Source organism: Somniosus microcephalus, unplaced genomic scaffold, assembly GCF_052327205.1.
Source record: "Somniosus microcephalus isolate GS21.2 unplaced genomic scaffold, FLI_Smic_1.0 unresolved_chr2, whole genome shotgun sequence".
Taxonomy (NCBI): domain Eukaryota; kingdom Metazoa; phylum Chordata; class Chondrichthyes; order Squaliformes; family Somniosidae; genus Somniosus; species Somniosus microcephalus.
Window position 1 is genome coordinate 82,147,411 of NW_028225180.1, and position 12,366 is coordinate 82,159,776.

Here is a 12,366-nt window from a genome sequence, read left to right on the forward strand (position 1 = left end):
TGAAATAGTGGCCGCGGGATCTTTTCCATCCACCTGAGAGGGCAGACAGGGCCTCGGTTTAACGTCCCATCCAAAAGGCGGCACCTCCGACAGTGCAGCCCTCCCTCAGCACTGCACTGGGAGTGTCGGCCTGGATCTTGTACTCAAGTCTCTGGAGAGGGACTCAAACCCACGACCTTCTGACTCAGAGGAGAGAGTGCTGCCCCACTGAGCCACAGCTGATACTGAGCAAAAGTGTGGGATCTCCACTACTGTGAGCAACCTCCGTCTATGATATATTAGACATCTTGTGTACAGCGAGTACCCCCTGTAAGTGTCGCGGATACTTCCTGTAATACGCACCCCAATATACTTTCTCGATAACCCCTGACGTAAGAAAACTACTAGGCACTTGGTCTAAGCGTTAAACAAAACTTTAATCAACTGTTTTACAACATGGAGGTCTAGTTGTGTCCTTCACTAGTTCCTGTTAAGAATGTCCTGCGCAAGCTGGGCCCGTGCCCGAGTATTTATACTCTCCCTGGACAGCGCCACCTGCAGGCCACTCAGTATTATTTCATAAGTCTTTCTTTCATGAATGACTGATTCATGTCAACCCCCCCATTACAAAATGACCTACTCTCCGTGAGCAACACCGCTCTAGAAATGTATAAAAAGTCTCGCACTTTGTGTGTGCTTCCTATACGTTGTTGATTATACCCCAGCGATGCCATGGGAGTTCTGCTTATAAATGTCATGCTTCCACAACAACGTGCATTTACACAGCACCTTTAACGCAGTAAAACGTCCCAAGGTGCTCCTCAGGAGCGATTATCAGACAAAATTTGACACCGAGCCACATAAGGAGATATTAGGACAGGTGCTTGGTCAAAGAGGTCGGTTTTAAGGAGCGTCTTGAAGGAGAGAGAGAGAGGCGGAGAGGTTTAGGGAGGGAATTCCAGAGCTTAGGACACCAGGCAGCTGAAGGCACGGCCGCCAATGGTGGAGCGATTAAAATCAGGGGGATGCTCAAGAGGGCAGAATTGGAGGAGCGCAGAGATTTGTTAAGGGAAGGTCGTGTCTGACGAACTTGATTGAATTTTTTGAGGAGGTAACAAGGAGGGTAGATGAGGGTAGTGCGTTTGATGTAGTGTATATGGAATTTAGCAAGGCTTTTGATAAGGTTCCACGTGGCAGACTGGTCACGATGTTAAAAGCCCATGGGATCCAGGGCAAAGTGTCAAGTTGGATTCAAAACTGGCTCGGAGACAGGAAGCAGAGGGTAATGGTTGATGGGTGTTTTTGTGACTGGAAGGCTGTTTCCAGTGGGGTTCTGCAGAGCTCAGTACTAGGTCCCTTGCTTTTTGTGGTATAGATTTTGACTTGAATATTGGGGGTATGATTAAGAAGTTTGCAGATGATACTAAAATCGGCTGTGTGGTTGATACTGAAGAAGGAAACTGTAGACTGCAGGAAGATATCAATAAATTGGTCAGGTGGGCAGAACAGTGGCAAATGGAATTCAATCCAGAGAAGTGTGAGGTAATGCATTTGGGGAGGGCTAACAAGGAAAGGGAATACACATTAAATGGTAGGACACTGAGTAATGTAGAGGAACAAAGGGACCTTGGAGTGCATGTCCACAGATCCCTGAAGGTAGCAGGCCAAGCAGATAAGGTGGTTAAGAAGGCATACGGAATGCTTGCCTTTATTAACTGTGGCATAGAATACAAGAGCAGGGGGGGTTATGCTTCAACTGTATAAAACACTAGTTAGGCCTCAGCTAGAGTACTGTGTGCTGTTCTGGTCACCACATTACAGGAAAGCTGTGATTGCACTAGAGAGGGTACAGAGGAGATTTACAAGGATGTTGCTGGGAGTAGAGAATCTTAGCTATGAGGAAAGACTGGATAGGCTGGGTCTGTTTTCCTTGGAACAGAGGAGGCTGAGGGGAGACCTTATTGAGGTGTATAAAATTATGAGGGGCCTAGATAAAGTGATAGAAAGGACCTATTTCCCTTAGCAGAGGGGTCAAAACCAGGGGGCACAGATTTAAAGTAATTGGTGGAAGGTTTAGAGGGGATTTGAGGGGAAATTTCTTCACCCAGAGGGTTGTGGGGGTCTGGAACTCACTGCCTGAAAGGGTGGTCAAGGCAGGAACCCTCATCACATTTAAAAAGTACTTGGATGTGCCCTTGGGATGCTCTAACCTGCAGGGCTACGGACCAAGAGCTGGGAAGTTTAATAACCTTCCAGAGATTTCGGGGAACATAGGGTCTAATGAGAGGGAGGAAGTGAATGAAATCGGTATTTGTAGGGAAATGGTGTTAGGGAAATTGATGGGATTGAAGGCCGATAAATCCCCAGGGCCTGATAATCTACATCCCAGGGTACTTAAGGAAGTGGCCCTAGAAATAGTAGATGCATTGCTGGTCATCTTTCAAAATTCTATAGACTCTGGAACAGTTCCCATGGATTGGAGAGTAGCTAATGTAACCCCACTATTTAAAAAAGGTGGGAGAGAGAAAATGGGGAATTATAGACCGGTAAGCCTGACATCGGTAGTGGGGAAAATGCTAGAGTCCATTATAAAAGATGTAATAACAGAGCACTTGGAAAACAGTGACAGGATCGGACAAAGTCAACATGGATTTACAAAAGGTAAATCATGCTTGACTAATCTACTGGAATATTTTGAGGATGTAACTGGTAGAATAGATAAGGGAGAACCAGTGGATGTGGTGTATTTGGACTTTCAGAAGGCTTTCGATAAGGTCCCGCATAAGAGATTGGCATGTAAAGTTAAAGCACATGGGATTGGGGGTAAGGTACTGACTTGGATAGAGAACTGGTTGGCAGACAGGAAGCAAAGAGTTTTCTGAGTGGCAGGCAGTGACTAGTGGGGTACCGCAGGGATCAGTGCTAGGACCCCAGCTATTCACAATATATATTAATGATCTAAACGAGGGAACTACATGTAATATCTCCAAGTTTGCAGATGACACAAAGCTGGGTGGGCGTGTGTGCTGTGAGGAGGATGCAGAGAAACTCCAGTAAGATTTGGACAGGTTGGGTGATTGGGCAGATGCATGGCAGATGCCGTATAATGTGGATAAATGTGAGGTTATCCACTTTGGTGGCAAAAACAGGAAGGCAGATTATTATCTGAACAGCAATAGATTGTGAAAAGGGGAAGTGCAACGAGACCTGGGTGTTCTTGTGCACCAGTCGCTGAAGGTAAGCATGTAGGTGCAGCAGGCGGTTAAGAAGGCAAATTGTATGCTGGCCTTCATAGCGAGAGGATTCGAGTACAGGAACAAGGATGTCTTGCTGCAGTTGTACAGGGCCTTGGTGAGACCACACCTTGAGTATTGTGTGCAGTTTTGGTCGCCTTATCTGAGGAAGGATGTTCTTGCCATGGAGGGAGTGCAGCGAAGATTCACCAGACTGATACCTGGGATGGCAGGAATGACGTATGAAGAGAGATTGAGTCGATTAGGCTTATATTCGCTCGAGTTTAGAAGAATGAGAGGGGATCTCATTGAAACTTATAAAATTCTAACAGGACTAGACAGACTAGATGCAGGAAGGATGTTCTCGATGGTCGGGGAGTCCAGAACCAGGGGTCACAGTCTAAGGATAAGGGGTAAGCCATTTAGGACAGAGATGAGGAGGAATTTCTTCACCCAGAGAGTGGTGAACCTGTGGAATTCTCTACCACAGAAGACAGTGGAGGCCAATTCACTAAATATATTCAAGAAGGAGTTAGATATATTTCTTAAGGCTAAAGGGATCAAGGGCTATGGGGAGAAGGCAGGGATAGGGTACTGAATTTGGATGATCAGCCATGATCTCATTAAATGGCGGAACAGGCTCGAGGGGCTGAATGGCCTACTCCTGCTCCTATCGTCTATGTTTCTAAGTGGGATTAGGCCGGAGAGCTCTTTGTTGGCCGGCGCGGACACGATGGGCCGAAATGGCCTCCTTCCGTGCTGTAACTTTCTATGATTCTAGATCTTGGAGGGTTGTGGGGTTGGAGGAGGTTACCAAGATAGGGGAGGGGGGCGAGGGCCATGGAGGGATTTGAATACGAGGATGAAAATTTTTAAATCGAGGCCTTGCCGGACCGGGAGCCGATGTAGGTCAGCGAGCACAGGGAGGCGGCGATGGGCGAATGGGACTCGGTGCGAGTTAGGATCCTGCTATTTCTCCTGACCTTGAAAACCCGCTCTTCCCCAAACGTGGGCGCCAAGCTGCAGAAACGTTTACCCGGCAACAGCAGTCAGCATCGGCCTGAGAAAATGCCAATTGGACCATTTCCCCCAACAAGAAATACCCGAGCACTGGCCTCAAGAAGATCAGCTAGGTTACAGGAGTTGGTAGGGTCGATAAACTATTTCTCTCTATCTGGTTGGGGGGCGGCGGGGGGGGGGGGCGGCCGGGGGGGAGTCCAGAACAACCTTAAAATTAGAGACAGCCCCTTCAGGTGTGAAGCACTTCTTCACACAAAGGATAGTGGAAATCTGGAACTATCTCCCCCAAAAAGCTGTTGAGGCTGGGGAGGCCAATTGGAGCGTTCAAAACGGAGATTGATAGATTTCTGTTAGGCAAGAGTATTAAGGGTTATGGAACCAAGGCGGGTAATTTTTGAAGTGTATTCTGTTGTAATGTAGGAAACGTGGCAGCCAATTTGCGCACAGCAAGCTCCCACAGACAGCAATGTGATAATGACCGGATAATGTCTTAGCGATGTTGGTTGAGGGATAAATATTGGCCCCAGGACTCCGTGGGAGAACTCCCCCTGCTCTTCTTCGAAATAGTGCCCGCGGGATCTTTTACGTCCACCTGAGAGAGCAGACGGGGGCCTCGGCTTAACGTCTCATCCGAAAGACGGCACCTCCGACAGTGCAGCGCTCGCTCAGCACTGCACTGGGAGTGTCAGCCTGGCTTTACGTGTGGAAGTCGCTGGACTTGAACTCACCACCTTCTGACTCGGAGGCAAGTGTGCTACCAGCTGAGAGAGTGGTGAGAATGTGGAACTCGCTACCACAGGGAGTGGTTGAGGCGAATAGCAGAGATGAAATTAAGGGGAAGCTGGATAAACACATGAGGGAGAAAGGATATGCTGAGAGGGTGAGATGAAGAGGGGTGGAAGGAGGCTCGTGTGGAGCACAAACACCGGTATGGAGCAGTCGGGCCGAATGGCCTGTTTCTGTGCCGTACGTTCTGTGTAACAGGTCTATGAAATGCCTGTGCCGCACGGGACTGCTGCTTTTGCCCTTTCTCACCTCTCTCCTCTCCTGAAGGCACAGACTCGCCCAGGCAACCACCTCTTCATGTGGGAGCCTGCACAGCGAGTGTCGGCAGCCTTACTCTGCCACAGGGGAATGAGGAAATGGCAGAGAAATTAAATAAATACTTTGTTTCTGTCTTCACGGAGGAAGACACAAAAAACCTCCCAGAAATACGAGAAACCCAAGGATGTGGCGAGAATGAGGAACTTAAAAGAAATGATTATTAGTAAAAAAAACAGTACTAGCAAAATTAATGGGAATAAAAGTTGATAAATCCCAAGGACCGGATGACCAACATCCTAGGGTTTTGAAAGAGGTGGCCATTGGGATAGTGGACACATTGGTTGTCATCTTTCAAAATTCTATAGATTCTGGAACGGTTCCTGCAGATTGGAGGATAGCAAATGTAACCCCGCTATTTAAGAAAGGAGGGAGAGAGAAAACAGGGAACTACAGACCTGTTCGCCTCACATCAGTAGTTGGGAAAATGCTGGAATCTGTCCCGATGTCTGTCTGTCTGTCCGTTCTCTATACGTTTGAAAGTTACAGAGCGTACCGACGCGCGCGTCACCTCAAAAGAAAGCTTGCGATTCCGGACCGGTCATAGGCGTATTTACGTTTCAGCCGGACAAAAATCCCGCCCGCGGTATCCCAAAAACGTTCAGCGTTCCGCTCATTAGCACCTCATTAGCGACCGTGTGACGTCGAGGTCCACCAATCGGACGGCGGGTTCCTTCCTACAGTTGAGTGTCGAGTGACTCGACGATTGACCAATCCTACGCTTCGGTGACCTGACCGGTCGACCAATCGGTGCGTGTGTGGGCGGGCCTTATCCTTCTGAACCGAGGTGAGTGGCCGCCATCTTGATTTTTCACAATTTTTTCCCCCACACTTTCTGTGTGTTAGGGAACTAAGGTAAATATTTTAATGATGTGTTAGGGAATTAAATAACAATTTAATAGGGGGGGGGAGAGCCTCGGGAAATCGCGGGGGGGGGAGAGCCTCGGGAAATCGCGGGGGGGGAGAGCCTCGGGAAATCGCGGGGGGGGAGCCTCGGGAAATCGCGGGTGGGGGGAGAGCCTCGGGGAATCGCGGGGGGGGGGAGAGCCTCGGGAAATCGCGGGGGGGGGGGAGCCTCGGGAAATCGCGGGGGGGGGGAGAGCCTCGGGAAATCGCGGGGGGGGGGAGCCTCGGGTAATCGCGGGGGGGGGAGAGCCTCGGGAAATCGCGGGGGGGGGAGAGCCTCGGGAAATCGCGGGGGGGAGAGCCTCGGGAAATCGCGGGGGGGGGGGAGAGCCTCGGGAAATCGCGGGGTGGGGGAGAGCCTCGGGAAATCGCGGGGGGGGGGGCGAGCCTCGGGAAATCGCGGGGGGCTCGCGCCGCCCGCACTGACCGCGCATGCGCCGCCCGCCCGCCCACAGCGGCCGTCCATCAGCCGCGCGATACGCGGGGGACCTCAGCTCTGGACCTCAGGCGCTCGGCAGGGGGAGGGGCCGGAGAGAGGGACGTGGGGGAGGGGAGGGTGGGGGTGGGCGAGGGGAGGGAGACAGGGGAGGGGAGGGAGGGAGAGGAGGGGAGGGAGACAGGAGAGGAGGGGAGGGAGGGGAGGGAGAGGAGGGGAGGGAGAGGAGGGGAGGGAGAGGAGAGGAGGGGAGGGGAGGGAGGGATAGGACAGGGAGAGGACATGACAGGGAGAGGGGGGACACACAGGGGCATGGAGACCAAGCGCCCCAAAATTGCCCTCGCAACGCGGGGCTCCCCAGCTAGTCTATTATAAAGGATGCAATAACTGGGCACTTAGAAACTAATAGTAAGATTGGGCAGAGTCAACATGGATTTATGAAAGGGAAATCCTGTTTGACAAACCTGTTGGAGTTCTTTGAGGATGTAACTAGTGGAGTAGACAAAGGGGAACCGGTAAATGTGGTGTATTTGGATTTTCAGAAGGCCTTCGATAAGGTCCCACACAAGAGGTTGGTGAACAAAATTAGTGCACATGGAATTGGGGGTAATCTAACAAAGAGTAGGAATAAACAGGTCTTTTTCAGGATGGCAGGCTATGACTAGTGGGGTACCACAAGGATTGGTGCTTGGGCCCCAGCTATTCACAATCTATATCAATGATTTGGATGAGGGGACCTAATGTAACATTTCCAAATTTGCTGATGACACAAATCTAGGTGGCAGTGTCAGTTGTGAAGAGGATGTGAAGAGGCTTCAAGGGGATCTCGACAGGCTCAGTGAGTGGGCACATGGCAGATGGAATCTAATGTGGATAAATGTGAAGTTATTCACTTTGGTAGAAAAAACAGAAAGGCAGAGTATTTCCTAAATGGTGAAAGATTGGGGAATGCAGATGCTCAAAGGGACCTGGGTGTCCTTGTACATGAGTCACTGAAAGTGAATGTGCAGGTGCAGCAAGCCATTAGGAAGGCAAATGGTATGCTGGCCTTCATTACAAGAGGATTTGAGTACAGAAGTAAAGACGTCTTACTCCAATTATATAGGGCCCTGGTGAGACCACACCTGGAGTACCGTGTACAATTTTGGTCTCCTTACCTAAGGAAGGATATACTTGCCATAGAGGGAGTGCAACGAAGGTTCACGAGATTGATTCCTGGGATGGCGGGACTGTCGTATGAGAAGAGATTGAGTAAACTAGGCCTGTATTCTCTTGAATTCAGAAGAATGAGAGGGGATCTCATTGAAGCATACAAAATTATTACAGGGCTTGATAGGATGGATGCTGAGAGAATGTTTCCCTTGGCTGGGGAGTCTAGAACCAGGGGCCACAGCCTCAGGATAAAGGGTCGGCCATTCAGGACTGAGATGAGAAGAAATTTCCACAGAGGGTGTTGAATCTTTGGAATTCTCTACCCGAGGGCTGTGGAGGCTCAGTCATTGGGTATATTCAAAACAGAAGTCGATAGATTTCTGACTAGTAAGAGCATCGAGGGATATGGCGATAGGGCCGGAGAATGGAGTTCAGGCAGAAGATCAGCCATGATCTCATTGAATGGCGGAGCAGGCTCGAAGGGCCGACTCCTGCTCCTATTTCTTATGTTCTTATTTCAGACAGCCCTGATCATGTCCTCGCCCAAATCCACCCACTCACACTCCTGTAGCACTTACTGGACAGCCGTTAGGGCCTGGAACCCTCTGGCCTTCGTCCCACACCAGACGGTGCCTTTACCTACTAGTCCAGCAAGGAGCATGATTAATGCTTCTTATTTAGAATGCAGTCACCCCTACAATGATATTCCTATTTTCAGTGCTTACTGTACAACAGTGCCAAAGGATGTCCCACTGCCCCCTGCTCTTTCCCAAAAGCTCTGCAGATTTTTACTTCTCAAGTATTGATCCAATTCCCTTTTGAAAGTTACTATTGAATCTGCTTCCACCGTCCTTTACTCTGTATCTAATCCCGTGCTGTACCTGCCCTGGGAGTGTTTGATGGGACAGTGTAGAGGGAGCTTTACTCTGTATCTAACCCGTGCTGTACCTGCCCTGGGAGTGTTTGATGGGACAGTGTAGAGGGAGCTTTACTCTGTATCTAACCCGTGCTGTACCTGCCCTGGGAGTGTTTGATGGGACAGTGTAGAGGGAGCTTTACTCTGTATCTAACCTGTGCTGTACCTGCCCTGGGAGTGTTTGACGGGACAGTGTAGAGGGAGCTTTACTCTGTATCTAACCCGTGCTGTACCTGCCCTGGGAGTGTTTGATGGGACAGTGTAGAGGGAGCTTTACTCTGTATCTAACCCGTGCTGTACCTGCCCTGGGAGTGTTTGATGGGGACAGTGTAGAGGGAGCTTTACTCTGTATCTACCCCGTGCTGTACCTGCCCTGGGAGTGTTTGATGGGACAGTGTAGAGGGAGCTTTACTCTGTATCTACCCCGTGCTGTACCTGCCTTGGGAGTGTTTCATGGGACAGTGTAGAGGGAGCTTTACTCTGTATCTAACCCGTGCTGTACCTGCCCTGGGAGTGTTTGATGGGACAGTGTAGAGGGAGCTTTACTCTGTATCTAACCCGTGCTGTACCTGCCCTGGGAGTGTTTGATGGAACAGTGTAGAGGGAGCTTTACTCTGTATCTAACCCGTGCTGTACCTGCCCTGGGAGTGTTTGATGGGACAGTGTAGAGGGAGCTTTACTCTGTATCTAACCCGTGCTGTACCTGCCCTGGGTGTGTTTGATGGGACAGTGTAGAGGGAGCTTTACTCTGTATCTAACCCGTGCTGTACCTGCCCTGGGAGTGTTTGATGGGACAGTGTAGAGGGAGCTTTACTCTGTATCTAACCCCGTGCTGTACCTGCCCTGGGTGTGTTTGATCGGACAGTGCAGAGGGAGCTTTACTCTGTATCTAACCCATGCTGTACCTGCCCTGGGTGTGTTTGATCGGACAGTGCAGAGGGAGCTTTACTCTGTGAACATTTTCCATTCAATTTTGCCAAGTGAAGCGTGACGGTGCAGTTGCAGGGTCAGGCCACGCAGTGGCAGCGTGGAGAAAGTTTCGGAATTCTGTGGCCAATTTATTAGTTAATAACAAGAAGATGCTGAATCTGACCGTTTTGCTTTCCTTTCCAGTTGCCGTTGCACTTTCCCCTTCTTTCCAGATGTTTGTTTGAACCCCATCTGCAGCAGATCTCGGACGTGGAGAGAGCACTGGGCAGCAGGCTGAGAAGAGGCGCCCGATCTCAGTGGAGCCGCCGCAGCAGCCGGAGAGAGGGCAGAATGGGCACAGGGTCTCCACCCGATCGCCACCCAGCGACTCCCTCCAGGAGGCACGAGCGGGCTGAGCAGTGACGTCCCTGCGCTGTGGAAACAGTCGGCCTGCAGCCCGATTGCCACTTTCCCCATGTGAGGTGCGGCCACTACGGGATGAGGTAAGAGAGCCCGGGGATCGCCTGCCCAGCTGCGCGCCTGGGAGAGTCGGCGCCTTCAGGAGACGAGGGGAGAGCGCCATCGCTTGGTGGAAAGACGGCAACGGCAGCGGCTTTGTCGCCAATGGAGAGAGCGGGGTAGAAACGAGAGCGCTTCAGTTACATGCAGAGACTTACACCCTCCTCGGAAGACGAGTTCTCAGAACAAGCCAACAGAAGGTCGCTGCAATAAATCTCCAGCCGTATATCACAATGGTTTCTCGTTACCCGTTACACCGGCTTTTTCATATATTATACACCCTGTATCATAGATTCATACAGTCCGGAAGGAGGCCATTCGGCCCGTCGTGCCTGTGCTGGCCTTTTGAAAAAGCTCTCCAATTCGTCCCACTGCCCCTGCTCTTCCCCCAGAACCCTGCAATTTATATTTAAGAATTTATCTAATTCACCTTTTGAAAGTTACCATTGAATCTGCTTCCACCGCCCTTTACTCTGTATCTAACCTGTGCTGTACCTGCCCTGGGAGTGTTTGATGGGACAGTGTAGAGGGAGCTTTACTCTGTATCTAACCCATGCTGTACCTGCCCTGGGAGTGTTTGATGGGACAGTGTAGAGGGAGCTTTACTCTGTATCTAACCCGTGCTGTACCTGCCCTGGGAGTGTTTGATGGGACAGTGTAGAGGGAGCTTTACTCTGTATCTAACCCGTGCTGTACCTGCCCTGGGAGTGTTTGATGGGACAGTGTAGAGGGAGCTTTACTCTGTATCTAACCCCATGCTGTACCTGCCCTGGGTGTGTTTGATGGGACAGTGTAGAGGGAGCTTTACTCTGTATCTAACCCATGCTGTACCTGCCCTGGGAGTGTTTGATGGGACAGTGTAGAGGGAGCTTTACTCTGTATCTAACCCGTGCTGTACCTGCCCTGGGAGTGTTTGATGGGACAGTGTAGAGGGAGCTTTACTCTGTATCTAACCCGTGCTGTACCTGCCCTGGGAGTGTTTGATGGGACAGTGTAGAGGGAGCTTTACTCTGTATCTAACCCATTCTGTACCTGCCCTGGGAGTGTTTGATGGGACAGTGTGGAGGGAGCTTTACTCTGTATCTAACCTATGCTGTACCTGCCCTGGGAGTGTTTGATGGGACAGTGTAGAGGGAGCTTTACTCTGTATCTAACCCCATGCTGTACCTGCCCTGGGTGTGTTTGATGGGACAGTGCAGAGGGAGCTTTACTCTGTATCTAACCCATGCTGTATCTGCCCTGGGAGTGTTTGATGGGACAGTGTAGAGGGAGCTTTACTCTGTATCTAACCCGTGCTGTACCTGCCCTGGGATTGTGTGATGGGACAGCGTAGAGGGAGCTTTACTCTGTATCTAACCCTTGCTGTACCTGCCCTGGGAGTGTTTGATGGGGACAGTGTAGAGGAAGCTTTACTCTGTATCTAACCCATGCTGTACCTGCCCTGGGAGTGTTTGATGGGACAGTGTAGAGGGAGCTTTACTCTGTATCTAACCCGTGCTGTACCTGCCCTGGGAGTGTTTGATGGGGACAGTGTAGAGGAAGCTTTACTCTGTATCTAACCCATGCTGTACCTGCCCTGGGAGTGTTTGATGGGACAGTGTAGAGGGAGCTTTACTCTGTATCTAACCCGTGCTGTACCTGCCCTGGGAGTGTTTGATGGGGACAGTGTAGAGGAAGCTTTACTCTGTATCTAACCCATGCTGTACCTGCCCTGGGAGTGTTTGATGGGACAGTGTAGAGGGAGCTTTACTCTGTATCTAACCCGTGCTGTACCTGCCCTGGGAGTGTTTGATGGGACAGTGTAGAGGGAGCTTTACTCTGTATCTAACCTGTGCTGTCCCTGCTCTGGGAGTGTTTGATGGGGACATTAGGTACTGCCATCCCTCATCTTGATGAGCAGAAAGATGAGGTAGCAAAAAGCACAGCCAAGAAATACAGCTCAGTCAAACTCAATTTTATTCAAACGGCGTAATTGAAATGTTACTGAAAAAGAGCCATTTGTAAATATGTGGCTTCAGGTGCGTACGATAAAATAACACGGTGTATAACTTAATATGTCTTACTGCTAAACTGAGGACCAAAAGGACTCAAATAAGTTTCTTTTAAATATATATTATTAAAAACTCCTGTTTTTTAACACGGGTGTCAGAATTCCAACTATTCTACATCTGACCCACGGAACCTTTGCTGAGTAT

At 50.2% G+C, this 12,366-nt stretch overlaps 1 protein-coding gene across 1 annotated transcript in view; it reads left to right on the plus strand.

Annotated features, from left to right (window-relative positions):
• LOC147092915 (RNA-binding protein 4B-like) overlaps positions 1 to 10,405 on the plus strand; it is a 52,391-nt gene extending 41,986 nt beyond the window's left edge. The window contains exon 3 of the mRNA XM_085976221.1: positions 9,857 to 10,405. Coding sequence (XP_085832347.1) covers positions 9,857 to 9,950 — 94 coding nt within the window. The 3' untranslated portion in view covers positions 9,951 to 10,405. The remainder of the gene's footprint in view (positions 1 to 9,856) is intronic.
• Positions 10,406 to 12,366: the final 1,961 nt, after the last annotated feature.